Below are 15,752 nucleotides of genomic sequence, written 5' to 3' on the forward strand. Positions count from 1 at the left end.
CCTTGCTGACATGTGGATGTTGAAGTCAGGGTTAATCATTAGATAAGTTCCTTATATGTATGCACAAGCCTCAGAGCCCATGATTTAAATTTATGCCTTAGCAAAATGATGGCTTTATAAATTATGGATGTTTAGAGATACCATAGATGATTAAAATTGTAAATATTATATCCATGAATGTCAGTGATCTGTGTAGATGTGATTGTTGACTTACGACACTTTACGTATCAGTTAAAATAGTATTGTCCAGCTTTAATTTAGAATCTAGCAATAGCTTGCAGCAATATTTCATTGAAGCTTTGTTTTCTAAGCATACTACCACCAAATTCTTCTAAATTTATAATTTTTATATTTAAATTTGAAATAATTACCTTTTTTAAACATTTATTTATTTTAGAGGGAGCTAAAGTGCAAAGTGCACAGCTTCAGTGCAAGGGGGAAGGGGCAGAGGAAGAGGAAGAGAGAGAATCTCAAGGAGACTCCCCACTGAGCACAGAGCCTAATGTGGAGCTTGATCCCACAACCTGTGAGATCACAACCTGAGCTAAAACCAAGAGTTGGACGCTTAACTGACTGAGCCATCCCGGCACCCCTGAAATAATTATCTTTTTTTAAAAGATTTTATTTATTTATTCATGAGAGACACAGAAAGAGAGGCAGAGAGACAGAGACACAGACAAAGGGAGAAGCAGGATCCATGCAGGGAGCCCGATGCAGGACTCAATCCTGGGACCCCAGGACCATGCCCCAGGCCGAAGGCAGGTGCCAAACTGCTTAGCCACCCAGGGATCCCTTGAAATAATTATCTTAAAAACAAAATCACAGAATAGAAAGTCCAGAAATCTATCCACATGCATACTGTCCATTGACTTTTTTTTTTTTACAGGAGTACCAATGCAATTCAATGGGGAAAGGAAACATTCTTCAACAAATGGTGGTAGAACATCTGGATGTCTAAGTAGGGGGGAAAACATGAGTTTTTCTCCTAGTATACATAAACATTAAGATAGATCATTGACCTAAATCTAAAAGCTAAAGCTATATAACATCTAGAAAACATCTAAGAATATCATTGAAATTTTGGAGTAGGTAAAGATTTCCGAGGACACAAAAGGCATTGAACTATAAAAGGAAAAAATTATAAATTGGACTTCTCAAAAATTTAAAATTCTGTGCATTGAAGACAACATTAAAAAAATGAGAAGGCAAGCTACAGACAGGAAAAAAAAATTGCAACTAATTTGTGTGGCAAAGGACTCCTATCCTGAGTATATAAATATAAAAAGTGTGAAAAATGACCAGAAGTCTTCAACAGATACTTCATAAAAGAAGATACTGGAATGTTCAATAAACACATACAGATGTGCTCAACACCACTGATTATTAGAGAAATGCAGTATAAAATCACAGCAAGGTATTGCTTCACACCTACCCAATGGCTATAATTAAAAAGGCTGATAACATGTTGGTAAGATTGTATAACAATTAGAACTCTGACACTTTGCTGCTAAAAGTATAAAATGTTATACAATTACCTTAGAAAACTATTTGACAATTTCTTATAAGGTTAAATTTGTATCTCACTCTGTGACCCAGCAATTCCACTCCAAGTTATAAACCCAAGAGAAATGAACTGAGTTTTTCCAAAAGGGATGTGAACGTTCATAGCAACTTGATTCACGATAGCCCCAAACTGGAAAAACCCAGATGTGCATTACAAATAAGTGGACAAATTGCGACATATTTATTCAGTGAGTTCAGCAATAAAAAGAAAGAACTGTTAAAGTAAAATACGGGTAAATCTAAAAAATATAGTATTGTACAAAAGAGTACAAAATTAATGTTTCCACTTGTGACATTGAAAGGTGAGCTGTGCTGGTAGAAATTAGAACAGTGGTTGCCTTAGGTGGTCAAGGTAGGGTATTAACTGGAAAGGAGAACTTTCTGGGGTGATGGAAGTGTTTTATGTCTTCACTTGGGTGTTCCTTGTCTACATTTGTCAAAACTCATCAAATTGTGGTCATAAGGTCTGTGTATTTTACTGTTTTTAAATTATACCTCAGTAAAAAAGAATCTGACTCAGCATAGAAAGCATTGTCACAGTATCATGCCTTCTGACTAAATGCAATGATATATATGAAGCACTTAAAACAATGCCTGTGTGTCAGGCAAGAGTATTGATCTTGGTGATTATTGCTTTAGTACACTTCTGCTACCATTTTCTCTTCCTGCTTAAGCTGGTCCTATATGCACTCTTTTCTTGTGAATATTATTTTAGCTCTTATGGCCTTAGTGTGTGTCAGATTTGGGGATTCTTTTGTTGAGATGAGGTAAAGGTGAAGTTCTTGAGACAGGTAATAACTAATTTTAATTATACCCAAAGACAATTTATTTGTGTCTGACAGGAGAAGCTCTTGAGGGAAGAGTAAAGTAGAACATTTAAAAACAAATAACTTGAGTACATGCTTCAGAATATATTATCTGTAGCTTTTAGAAATTATTATTTCCTATTTTACAAAGAAGCTGGTTTGTGTTGCCAAGAAACCAGACCACGTCTGGAGCTTTCCTTAAGTGCAAGGGGAATTTTAAAAATAAATTGATACAGAAAAAGGAAAAACCCATTCTGGTTGATCAGAAATTAAAGCGTGTATGATGTTCTGAGTCCCATCCGCTAATAGAAGGTAACAGCTCTCAGCAAGCTTACATTTTATTGGCCAGATTACATATATTATAGCAGCATATGTGAAAGATAAGAGGGAAACACGCGCTTGATTGAGACCAAGTGATGTAGCAGGAATCAAGGGAGAAATGGGAAGTGGTTTTGAAGTCTCTGACCCAAACTTAGGGCACAGTTGCGGGCTCTGCCTTTCTGTTGTATTATGCTGTCCTAGGTGGAAGAGTAGATACATAAAATGCTTATCTCTTCAAGTACTGTTCTGTAAGATGATGTGGAAAGGAGTTTTCCTGTGGCAAATGCACTCTCTGGTCTCCCTTCCTTTTCCTTTCAATATAAGATCACTTTCTCTTTGCTCCTGAGACTGCCGGGAGTATTATGTTTTCTTTCAATTTATTCAGATTGCAATTCTGTTTACTTTCTATCTGGGAACAGTCTTTAGTCCCCCCGCCCCCCCGGCCCCGATACACATCCATGTAGACTCTTTGCATTCAGCCTGCCTGTCCAATCTCATAGAATGTGCACTGAGAAAACTAATTGCAGAGATAAATTGGTTCTTGATGTGCATGACTGATCAAGAGCAAAGTACCTTAATTTCAGATGCCTTCAGAGAGATTTTTTTTTAACCTTTGCTTTTAAGAGGAAGATTATAAAGTATTATCATTACTTCAGGTCAGAATTATATTGCTTTTGGTCAAAAGCTGTTGTAAGATTTACAAGATAATAGAAACAAAGTAAAGAAAAATTATAAAGATCAAAGCAACTCAAAATTAAAGTGAATTTGAGTGTAAGCATAGGTATGATTTTAGAGTAAAAAAGACCTCACACCATACATCATTTATGTCTTTTTTTAAAACTATAACTTCTAAAATAGCTTTAGTTTTCTTTAATTTTAGGGAAAACAAGAGACTTGAGTAGTCATTTGAGGGTGTTGTCCCCAGTTGGATACAAACTGTTTCAGTGATTTGTGATTTGTCCCAGATATAAAGTAGGGTGATTTGGAGGTAATAATGGAAAGTCCTGCAGCGTATACTAGGTACCGGCCTTGGCTGCTGATAATTTCCAAACCTGTATGTTATAACTCTGGCTCCCTTCCTTGTCTATAGACTCATATTTCTATCCAGTTGTAGAAGTTTTTACCTGGATATCTGATAGGTACCTCAGCTACTTCAGTGTGTCTCAAACTGAATTTTTAAAAAATATTTTATTTATTATTTGAGAGAGAGCAAACAAGTGGAGGAACAGAGGGAGAAGGACAAGCAGACTCCATGTTGAGCATGAAGCTTGACTCAGGGCTTGATCTCAAGACCCTGAGATCATGACCTGAGCCGATGCTTAACTGACTGAGCCACTAAGGTGCCCCTCAAGCTGAATTTTTAAAATCTTATTTTTAAATTTCTTCTCCAATTTGTCCTTCCTTATTTCTGTATTTTGATGTATGGCTTCATTATCATCTTCTCACCATTAATCTTTACTTCTGCCCTTTCTAAACTGCCAACTCGTATTACAGCCTTTGAAATGTCTTTCAGATCTAGCCATCTACTCTATCCCCTCTGTCACTGACCAGTGTATACCCTCACTACCTGCTATTTTAAAAATTATCATTGTTATTTTGAGTGATGAATACTTCTTAAAAAAGAAATCAGACCCTTCAAAAGTTTATAAAATAAAAAATGCAATCCTTTCTCTCCCGATTCTACTTCTCTCACATAACCACTGTTTCTGTTTGGTTTATATTATTGCCAGGCATTTATTTTTTTTTTAAGATTTTATTTATTTTTCATGAAAGACACACACACATACAGAGAGGCAGAGGGAGAAGCAGGCTCCATGCAGGGAGCCTGACATGGGACTTGATCCGGGGTCCCCAGGCTCAGGCCCTGGGCTGAAGGTGGCGCTAAACTGCTGAGCCTCCCGGGCTGCCCACCAGGCATTTTCTATGCATTTCTAAACATACAGATAAAACTATAGAAGTAATCTCATACTTTCCATCTTTTGCTTAGATGATTAAAACATACTTCTCAATGGTCTCCCTGCCATGATCCCATCTCCATACTGGCCATTGCCAGAGTTGTCTTCAAAACAGCAAAGCTACTCTGCGTAAAGATCTCTCTCCATGTTCCCTATCACCTATCAGATAAGGGCCAACCTCTTAGTATGGCATATACAGAAACCTTCATAGTCTAGGCCCTGCATCTGTCTCCAACCTTACTACTTGCCACTTTTGCTTTGCTCCTTATCTCATTATTCCCTAGATAGGTCATATCTCATCCTGTCTCCCTAGCTTTGTATATATGCTTAATCTCTTCTCTACTCATGGCAAGAATCCTGCTCATCTGTTGCCTCATTTGTAGAGGTATCTTTACCATTTTTCCCAAGCAGAAATAATGGCTCTCTCTTCTCTGTTCCTTTAGTGCCTTAATCATATCTTGGGTTTGGTTTGGTTCTGCTTGTTTTTTGGTCTGTTTATGTATCTCTTCCTTAGTTCTCCCAAAGCAGAACTCTTGTGTAACATAACATTTTATATCTGAAACTCTGCTTAGTATATAACAGGCATTCAATAAACATTTAGTAAATAGGCATGTCTGTACTTTAGACTTAATTTGCTATAAAGACCTAAGTTAAGTAAAATTTTAGATCCCATCATGTTTTGGAATTTGAAGCCATTTTACTTAATATTTTGATGAGTTTTGCTTAATGTTATTTTTTTTTACCTTTTATGAATGGTAGTACAATTTCAGCATGAAGTTATTTCTTATAAAATAACTCAGCATTTAATGGAACACTATATAACAATTAAAACTAATGAGTTAAATCTATTTAGAGACAAGAAGAAATGTACAAGATATATTGTGAAGTAAAAAATGAGTTATGTAAAAGTTTGATCCTATGTTTAAGGATGTTGTGTGTAAAGAAATCCAGACAAATATAAATTAGATTATCCTTTTTATTTTTTTATTCTCTAATTTTTTTAAAGAGTTTTTTTAGAATTAATCTTTAAAAAATTCATTCATTCATTCATTCATTCATTCATGAAAGACACAGAAAGAGGCAGAGACATAGGCAGAGGGAAAAACAGGCTCCCGGTGAGGAGCCCAATGGGGGACTTGATCCTCAGACTCAATCCTGGCACCCTGGGATCACGCTCTGAGTGCTCAACTGCTGAGCCACACAGGCATCCCTATTTTAACTTATTTCAGAGAGTGACCGAGAAAAGAGCATGAGAGCCTGAGTGGGGGGAGGGGCAGAGGAGAGGGAGAGAGAATCTCAAGCAGGTGGGGCTGAGCATGGAACCTAACATGTGGCTCAATCTCACAACCCTGAGATCATAACCTGAGCTGAAACCAAGAGTCAGACACTCAACCAACTCAGCCCTCCAGGTGCCCCTATTCTCTAATCTTTTAATACAGTATTTCTACTCTGTAATTCTGTAATGTTTGAATTTTTTGTACAGTAAGCGTGTACTTTAAGAAGCAGAAAAAAAATCAGCCACTCTTCAGTTTTCAACCTTTTTTATTCTTTTTTTTTTAATTTTTTATTTATTTATGATAGTCACACACAGAGAGAGAGAGAGAGAGAGGCAGAGACACAGGCAGAGGGAGAAGCAGGCTCCATGCACCGGGAGCCTGACATGGGATTCGATCCCGGGTCTCCAGGATCGCGCCCTGGGCCAAAGGCAGGCGCTAAACCGCTGCGCCACCCAGGGATCCCAACCTTTTTTATTCTTACTCACAGAAACATAAAGTCTAGGTAGCAGAAGTTTGTTTTGTTTTTAGTTGCCCAGAGAGTTAAAAAACTATCTTTAAGTAAAAACTGAAATATAAATATGAATTTGAGGGGATGCCTGGGTTGCCCAGCGGTTAAGCATCTGCCTTCGGCTCAAGGTGTGATCCCTAGGTCCAACATCGGGTTCCCTGCATGGAGCCTGCTTCTCCCTCTGCCTATGTCTCTGCCTCTCTGTGTCTCTCATGAATAAATAAATAAAATCTTTAAATAAATAAATAAGAATTTGAAGACATTTTAGCTATATATATCAGATCAGGTCAGTAAGTGTTTAAATGCCAGATGCTATAGTAGAATGAGAAGGATGTAGTGTGCCAGGTGCTATAGTAGAACGTGAAGGATGTGGTTTCTATTGTGTAGTAACTTACAGCTCATGGTGGGTAGCAGAAATTACGAGTAGCAGTTTGTGAAGGAGATAAAATAAGTTATAAACCATCCTATAGGGATCCCTGGGTGGCGCAGTGGTTTAGCGCCTGCCTTTGGCCCAGAGCATGATCCTGGAGTCCCTGGATCGAGTCCCACATCAGGCTCCCTGTGTGGAGTCTGCTTCTCCCTCTGCCTGTGTCTCTGCCTCTCTCTCTCTCTGTGTCTCTCATGAATAAATAAATAAAATCTTAAAAAAAAAATTTAACCATTCTATAATTAACCATTTTAAAGATACTTTCTTTAAACTGAAATTTTTCCCTTGTATTTTGAGGGTGAAACTTTATTTCAGTGTTTTATTAGAAACTGAAAAATAAGAATTGCTTTGTTTTAAGGTCAAATTGAAAAGGACATTTGCTTATAAGTAAGACATAATGAAAAATAACATAACATAAGGAAGATTTTTTTAATGATTAAATAGCAAAGATTTTAAAATATAAATGCCTGAAGTATCAATTTCTAGTAAGCATGCTATTTGTTTGATTAGTATATAAATTGTCACGTAGATCATTAAAAAGTGAAAATATATACTTGATGTTCAAAAGAGTATTTTCTTGACCTAGTAAGCTGATATTTTCTCTAAGTTTTGCTGAATAACTGTTGACTGAATATATTTTGCTGATTGTTTGCTAAGTGACTACCAAGATAGGTTTAGATTAAAGCTTCAGGGTTCTAAAACTCATTGAAGATAATTTGGGATACTTTGTCTCCTCTACCTGTAAAGTGAAACAGAATTTTAATAGAAAGAGCTTGGTTTATGGATTAAAACAATTTTCTTGTAAAAATGAGATAATTCATGATGGAGATTCCATTGTGATGGCTGCATTTTTAAAATTAATTTTTATTTTTATTTTTTATTTTTTGCTTCCTACTGAAGAAGCTCTTAGTGCACTTGCTAAGAACATAAGGAGTCATGTCAGAGGTCAGCTATTTGAGTCCATTTTCCCACAGCTGCCTGGTGCGAGTGATCTTTTACTGTGTTTTAAAAAAATGGGCAAGGATTAGAGAGGATTAGAAAGAATATTACCCTCCTGAATATAGGCCCAAGGCACTAAGGGGAGAGAACCCAACCAGGCAGCAAATGGGCTTTGCTTGACCAGGACACAACCTCTGCTGCATTCCTTTAAGAAACTGAATGGGAAATGTTAAGTCCCCAAACTGGATTAGTAAATAATCTCATAGCTTGTGACATCTGCTAAAATAAATTGATGAGCAAACTGCATTCTTACACTTTGAGGAGAGAGCCAGAGACATCAAGATTAAGAGTAACTATTCTTTTTTCTCCCCAGCTTTATTGAGGCATAGGAGTAAGAGCAATTAAAAATAGGCATTAAGCTCAGTGAGTGTTGGAAAGGCACATTTCATAAAAAAAAGAAAATATTATTTTAGATATATTCATACAGTACACACATATATATTGATTAATAACCAGAGGCTCAATTTTGAAACCACTACACTTTTTTGTTTCTTCCTGCTTGTAGCAGTTTGACAAAGTGTTTCACAAATTTAAGCTCCAATGTATGTTATTTATTTCCTTAGTTTGTGTCACAACCTGAGGAACTCAGAATTTGGAAGTGTGAGAATATATCATTTACGACACTTCTCAGGAGTCTCTCTTTCTATATTTTATAGCTTAAGTTAATGTGGTTTGGACCTCAGGATACATACTTTGGTATCAAATTATGTAGAACCAAACAGGTTGTTTCAAACCAGTCAAGTAGGGGAAAATGTACTCTGGTCTTAGTCTTTGGAGGAAATATTTAGCTAACTAAATATTTTCTGAAAAGTTTTAAGTTACCACTTTAATAGTAAAGATGATGTACAAGTGGTGAATTCTGCATCTTTCTTTATGTAATTAGTACATTTGACTGTACTGCTTTTGTTATGGATTATAATATTAAGGCAAGTATTCAAGAATTTAAGATATTATTTAATTTCGTATGTGAATAAGAATTGATAGGCTAGAACTTCTTTTTTTTAAAAATATTACATTTATTTATTCATAAGAGACACAGAAAGAGAGGCAGAAACACAGGCAGAGGGAGAAGTAGGCTCCATGCAGGGAGCCCAATGTGAGACTCGATCCCTGGATCCAGGATCATGCCCTGAGCCAAAGGCAGGCAAAGGCAGATGTTCAACCACTGAGCCACCCAGGTGTCCTAGGCTATAACTTCTTTAACAGGCACACTCACTAATTCCTTGAATGTGTATTGTGCAATGCTTTCTTAGCCTTGTTCAAGTTGGCATACAACAGCCCTCTGTGTCCCCACCCAACTGTCCAATCTGTTCATCCACATTTTATGCATCTTTATGGATCAATTCAAATCCCAAATTCCATCAAGTGGTTTATTTTCAGCTCCTATATCATAAGTAATACCTCCTAAATGTATAGTTACCATATGACCCAGCACTTCTATTCCTGGATCTATACCCAAGAGAGATGAAAACATATGTTCACATTAAAAGTACATGAATCTTTATCGCAGCATTATTCACAATAGCCAAAAGTGAAAACAATCAATTGTTCATCCAATAATAAATGGATAAACAAATGTGGTATATCCATATAATGAAATATTATTCAGCCACAAAGAGGAATGAGGTACTCGTATATGATATAATATGGACATACCTTCAAACACTATGCTGAGTGAAAGAAACCAGTTATAATAGACCATATATTATATGATTTTTAAAAATTTATGTGATTCTTTTTGCATGAAATAACCAGAACAGGCAAATCTGTAGAAATGCAAAGTACATTAGTGGTTGCTTAGGGGGAATGGGAATTAGAGGGTAATGACTAACGAGGATGGAGATTCTTTTTGCAGTGATGAAAATGTTCTAAAATTGACTGTGGTGATGGTTGTATAAACCATTAAAAAAATAAAAATAAAAAAATAAAAACCATTGAGTTATATACATTTATTTGGTTGTATACTTTAAATGGGTAAATTGTAAAGTATGAATTATATCTCAATAAAGCTGTTATAAAAAAGTTTAAAAATTTATATCTTTTATCCAAATTATTTTTTTTTAAGATTTTATTTTATTTACTCATGAGAGATACAGAGAGAGAGAGAGAAGCAGAGACACAGGCAGAAGAAGAAGCAGGTTCCATGCAGGGAACCCGACGCGGAACTCGATCCCAGGACTCCAGGATCATGCCCTGGGCTGCAGGCTGTGCTAAACTGCTGCGCCACCGGGGCTACCCTATCCAAATTCTTATATACACTGTTTATACCTCTAATAAAGCACTCAACATAGTCTTGTTATAATTAGTAACTTAAGAAATCTGCCTTTCTCGGGGCACTTGGGCGGCTGTCAGGTAAGCATCTTCTTTCTGCTCAGATCATGATCTCAGGGTCCTGAGATCCTGCATCAGGCTCCCTGTTCAGCAGAGAACCTGCTTCTCCTGCTCCTACCCCCTGCTTGTGCATTCTCTCTCAAATAATAAAATAAAATCTTTAAAAAAAAAAAAAAAGAAATCTTTCTCATTATGTTAGGAAGCTCCAGAGAATCTGGCATTTCCTAACAAGCATAGTGCTTTGCACTCAGTAAATATTAGTCTAATTGAACTTATTCACAATTGAGTTCCTCCACCTGTAAAATGGGAATAAGGAAAAAGAAAGTCACCACAAATGTTCCAAAATTGTATTTTAGATCTTTATACTTAATTCTCTTTTGGAAAAATAATATTTACTCTCACATTATTTCCTCAGCTGAGTTTCCATTTTGTATTTAGCAGAGTTATACATAAACTATTTAGCACCTTATTTTTGCCTTTAGGAATATTCTGATCTTTGGAATTTGCATATAAGCATTTTATACACATTATCAGTGTGACCCTTTTGTCATCTCAACTAGCTTAATGTTTGTTTTTTTAAATCAAACTGATTTTATAAAATTCGTATCTACATTTTTGTGAATGTTTGAGCTTAACATAATTTTTCATTTTCTTGTGGTGTGTCTTTGTGTGTGTTATCTTTCTAGTATTTACTAGAGATGAAAAGTCTAATTTTACCTCCAGAACACATTCTGAAACGAGGGGATAGTGAAGCAATCGCCTATGCTTTCTTCCATCTTCAGCACTGGAAGAGAATAGAAGGTGCTCTTAACCTGTTACAGTGTACATGGGAAGGCAGTAAGTATTCTTTTCCAAATGTACCACTAATGTCTTGGACTGTTATTGCATTCCCAGGCAGCCTTTCTAAATGAGATTGTCTGAGTGTCCCGAAGTATTGTTGTTCAGATTTTTTTCAAAGTGAACTCAGAGGTGTTTATTTGGTTTATTGGTAGGAGAAATACTTCATGTACTTATTGATGCTACATTTAGGAAAAGCAAAATGAGAAACTATTACAGTATTTTGCCATGTATTCATTTAAATGACATGTTTGTAAGGACAGGAAATGAAACTTACATCCCTTAATTTATAAGCTTTTTAATGTAGTTGAGTTATTTTAATATTTTTTAAATTGGACTTTTGGTTTTTTTTCAGATATATACATCATGAAACTATTTTCCTCACAACTAATATCAACTCTTGTTCTTTTTTTTAAAATATATTTTTTATTGTGGTAATATACACATAACATAAAAGTTACTATTTTAACCATTTAATTTTTTTAACCATTTAATTTTAAAAATTTTTTTATTACTTTTAAAAGATTTTATTTTTAAGTAATTTCCACACCCACTGTGGGGCTCAAACTCAGAACCCGAGATCAAGTCTCACACTCTGCCAACTGAGTCAGCCAGGCCCTCCTGTTTAAAACTGTTTTAACAGTTTTAAAATTTACAGTTCAGTGGTAGTATGTACATTCACATTGTTGTGCCACCGTCACCATCATCTATCCCTAGAACTTTTTCATCATCCCAAACTGAAATTCTATATCCATTAGCCAATGACTCCCCATGCTTCCCCTCTCTCCAGCCCCTGGTAACCATTCTATCTTCTGTATGAGTTTGGCTAGTGTAGGTATCATATAGTATTTATCTCATTAAATCAGTCTTACTTCTCTTAATGTTGTAGCATGTGTCAGAAAATCATTCCTTTTTAGGGTTGAATAATATCCCATTGTATGTAATATACTTTGTTTATACATTCATCTGTCAATGAACATTTGGGCTATTTCCACCTTTTTGGCTATTATGAATAATCCTGCTATAAACATGGGTATTACAAGTATTTGTTCAAGTTCCTGCTTTCATTTCTTTTGGGTATATACCTAGAAGTGGAACCAGTAAATTATATAATTCTGCATTTAATTTTATGAGGAACTGTCAGTATTTTCTATGGCAGCTGTACCATTTTATATTCTACCAACAATGCACAAGGGTTTCACTTTCTCTATATCCTTGGCAACATTTGTTTCTCTCTTTTTTTTAAATAATAGCCATACTAATGGATATGAAGTGGTATCTCATTGTGGTTTTGATTTGCATTTTCCTGATAATCAGTGTTGTTGAACATTTTTTTATGTACTAATTGGTCATTTGTATATCTTCTTTGGAGAACTATATTGTTATTCAACAATAACAGATCTCTTATTTGTCACTTCTTAAAATCACTTAGAAAATGAAAAAGCTTAATCAAAATATTTTGTCAGTTGAATTTTTATGATTATCTTGGAAAGTACACTTCTGCTGTCAATAAAAATTCAAGAATAAATTCAATACACATTAACTAGAATTGGTTTAACCCCCTCAGTTCCTAATACTGAGGCACCTTGGGGCATTGTAGCAAATTCACAAGAGTGCCAAGGGATATTTAAAAATTTCAGTGGAAACACAGCAATACTCATGTCAGTCAGGCATCATTCAAACTGTTAGTTCTGGGATCCCTGGGTGGCGCAGCGGTTTGGCGCCTGCCTTTGGCCCAGGGCGCGATCCTGGAGACCCGGGATCGAATCCCACGTCGGGCTCCCGGTGCATGGAGCCTGCTTCTCCCTCTGCCTGTGTCTCTGCCTCTCTCTCTTTCTCTCTCTGTGACTATCATAAATAAATAAAAAATAAAAAATAAAAATAAATAAAAAAAAAAACTGTTCTGAACAGTTCAAGGTTTCACTATTAGGTGGCTCTCCATTTTCTATTTCTTTTGATGTCATAGCTTTACAAAGCTGGATTTTTCTTAGTTGCTATGATTATTTTTTTTTAAGATTTTATTTATTTATTCATGAGTGACAGAGAAAGAGAGAGAGAGGCGGAGACACAGGCAGAAGGAGAAGCAGGGAGCCCAACGTGGGACTCTATTCTGGGACTCAAGGATCATGCCTTGGACCAAAGGCAGGCACTAAACCACTGAGCCACCCAGGGATCCCCCAGTTGCTATGATTAAAAGAAGTACCACCGAAAAACAAAAATCAGTGTGGAGCAGGAAATGAGGATGGTCGTGTCAAATTCCAAGGTTTGAGAAGTTATGTATAACCCAACAGGTACATACATCCCATTAGTAAGAAAAGGTGGTTGTTTAAAAATGAAATAATTAGCGGTACCTGGCTGGCTTGATCAGTAAAGTGTGCGACTCTTGATCTTGGGGTTGTGGGTTCAAGCCCTACATTGGATATAAGATTACTTGAGAAAATAAAATCTTTAAAAACATGAAATAATTATTTTTCCCTTTAATTTATATGTTTTGTTTTTGTTTTTTCAAATCCATGCTAAGTTGTTAGGACATAAGCCTTTAAAGTTGTTTGGACCCACTACTTAAATAGAATTGTTAGGTATTTGGGAACCACCATCTTCCAGTAATTCGCCAAAATGACCAACACAAAGGGAAAGAGGAGAGGTACCCGCTATATGTTCTCTAGGCCTTTTAGAAAACATGGAGTTGTTCCTTTGGCCACATACATGCAAATCTATAAGAAAGATGATATTGTGGACATCAAGGGAATGGGCACTGTTCAAAAAGGAATGCCCCACAAATGTTACCATGGCAAAACTGGAAGAGTCTACAGTGTTACTCAGCATGCTGTTGGCATTGTTGTAAACAAACAAGTTAAGGGCAAGATCCTTGCCGAGAGAATTAATGTCCGCATTGAGCATATTAAACACTCAAAGAGCCGAGATAGCTTCCTGAAGCATGTGAAGGAAAATGATCAGAAAAAAAAGGAAGCCAAAGAGAAAGGTACTTGGGTCCAACTGAAGCGCCAGCCTGCCCCACTCAAAGAAGCACACTTTGTGAGAACCAATGGAATGGAGCCTGAACTGCTGGAACCCATTCCCTATGAATTCATGGCATGATAACTGTAAAGAAAATAAAAGACCTCAGGATTGTAAAAAAAAAAAAAAAAAAAATCGTTAGGTATTTCTTTCAGCCTAGGGGCATCATAAAAAATTTGAGGCATGAAGCCTTGAAACAAGAGAATTTGGGAACCTCTGCATTAACCACTTGCTAGAGGTCAGACAGTGTGCTTGTCACTGACAATATGCAGGTTAATGAAATTGGGACTGCTAACACTAGGAGTAGAATGTCTTTGGGTAATTAAACTTCCTTTTGCTTTTTCTCTAGTAGTCTATAAGCTCCTCAAAGGCAAGTCCTCTATCTCATTGCCTTTATGTGTCTTCAGTGCCTACGGTTCTGCCTGGCACATAGGAGGTCTTCAACAAATATGTGACTTACTCTGTATTTTGTAAATAATCTTTTTATGAATGATTTCCTAGTGTTACCACTGATTTACTCTGTGACTTTGGGCAAATCCCTACTTTTTACTGTGGCAGAAAAGTTCATATATTTTTTTAAGATTTTATTTATTTATCCGTGAGAGACACAGAAAGAGAGAGAGGCAGAGACACAGGCAGAGGCAGAAGCAAGTTTTGTGCAGGAGCTCGACGCAAGACTCAATTCCGAGTCTCCAGGATCAGGCCCTGGGCCGAAGGCGGCGCTAATCCACTGGGCCACCTGGGCTGCCCCAAAGTTCATATTTTGACAAAAGTTTATAGAGCTAAGCATTAAAGGAAAAACAAAAAACTTATCACAATTTTGGTGAATACTTAGCTAGTTGAGTAGGTAATAAAGATTCCTTCTTTAAGAAGTCTGCAAGAGGGGTGCCTGGGTGGCTCAGTCAGTTAAGCTGCTGCCTTCAGCTCAGGTCATGATCCCAGAGTCCTGGGATCATGTCCCATATCAAGCTGTGTTGGGCTCCCTGCTCAGCAAGGAGTCTGCTTCTCCCTCTACCCCTACTCATACTTTCTCTCTCTCTCACTTGCTCACTCAAATTTAAAAAAAAAATTTTTTTTGCAAGAGCTGATGATAATCTAGATAGGTAAACTTTTTCTGTAAAGAGCCAAATGGTATTTATTTATTTATTTATTTATTTATTTATTTATTTATTTATTTTTAACAGTGTGGTTTCTTTTTTTTTTTTTTTAATTTTCTTTTTTTTTTTTTTTTTAACTATTTATGATAGTCACACACACACAGAGAGAGAGAGGCAGAGACACAGGCAGAGGGAGAAGCAGGCTCCATGCACCGGGAGCCCGATGTGGGATTCGATCCCGGGTCTCCAGGATCGCGCCCTAGGCCAAAGGCAGGCGCCAAACCGCTGCGCCACCCAGGGATCCCCGGTATTTAGCCTTTGCAGCCATAGTCTCTGTTATAGCTACCCGACTCTTATAGCATGAAAGTAGCCTTACATAATATAATGAAGAAATGGTTTTAATATCTGTATTCTAATAAAATTTTACTTATAAATATATGGGATGTCTGGGTGGACTCAATGGTTGAGTATCTGCCTTTGGCTCGGGGCATGATCCCAGGATCCTGGGATTGAGTTCCACATTGGGCTCCTTGCAAGGAGCCTGCTTCTCCCTCTGCCTGTGTCTCTGCCTCACTCATCTCTCTCTGTCTCTGTGTGTGTGTGTGTGTGTGTG

At 36.7% G+C, this 15,752-nt stretch overlaps 2 protein-coding genes across 15 annotated transcripts in view; both read left to right on the top strand.

Annotated features, from left to right (window-relative positions):
- ST7L (suppression of tumorigenicity 7 like) overlaps positions 1 to 15,752 on the top strand; it is an 87,125-nt gene that overhangs the window by 45,563 nt on the left and 25,810 nt on the right. For 12 of the 14 annotated variants that reach the window (XM_038562352.1, XM_038562354.1, XM_038562355.1 and 9 more), the window contains one exon: positions 10,874 to 11,024. In XM_038562352.1, coding sequence (XP_038418280.1) covers positions 10,874 to 11,024 — 151 coding nt within the window. Of the gene's footprint in view, positions 1 to 886; positions 1,469 to 10,873; positions 11,025 to 15,752 lie in introns of those variants that run through there. The other 2 variants (XR_005372797.1, XR_005372798.1) reach the window with 2 other exon arrangements.
- Positions 12,921 to 14,172, top strand: LOC119877185 (60S ribosomal protein L21-like). The gene has a single exon (XM_038562365.1). The coding sequence runs from the start codon at positions 13,641 to 13,643 to the stop codon at positions 14,121 to 14,123; it is 483 nt and encodes a 160-aa protein (XP_038418293.1). The 5' UTR covers positions 12,921 to 13,640; the 3' UTR covers positions 14,124 to 14,172.

Source organism: Canis lupus, chromosome 17 (genome assembly GCF_011100685.1).
Source record: "Canis lupus familiaris isolate Mischka breed German Shepherd chromosome 17, alternate assembly UU_Cfam_GSD_1.0, whole genome shotgun sequence".
Taxonomy (NCBI): Eukaryota; Metazoa; Chordata; class Mammalia; order Carnivora; family Canidae; genus Canis; species Canis lupus.

Coding starts and splice junctions, on each gene's coding strand:
- LOC119877185 (XM_038562365.1), top strand. CDS start 13,641: ATGACCAACACAAAGGGAAAGAGGAGAGGTACCCGCTATATGTTCTCT.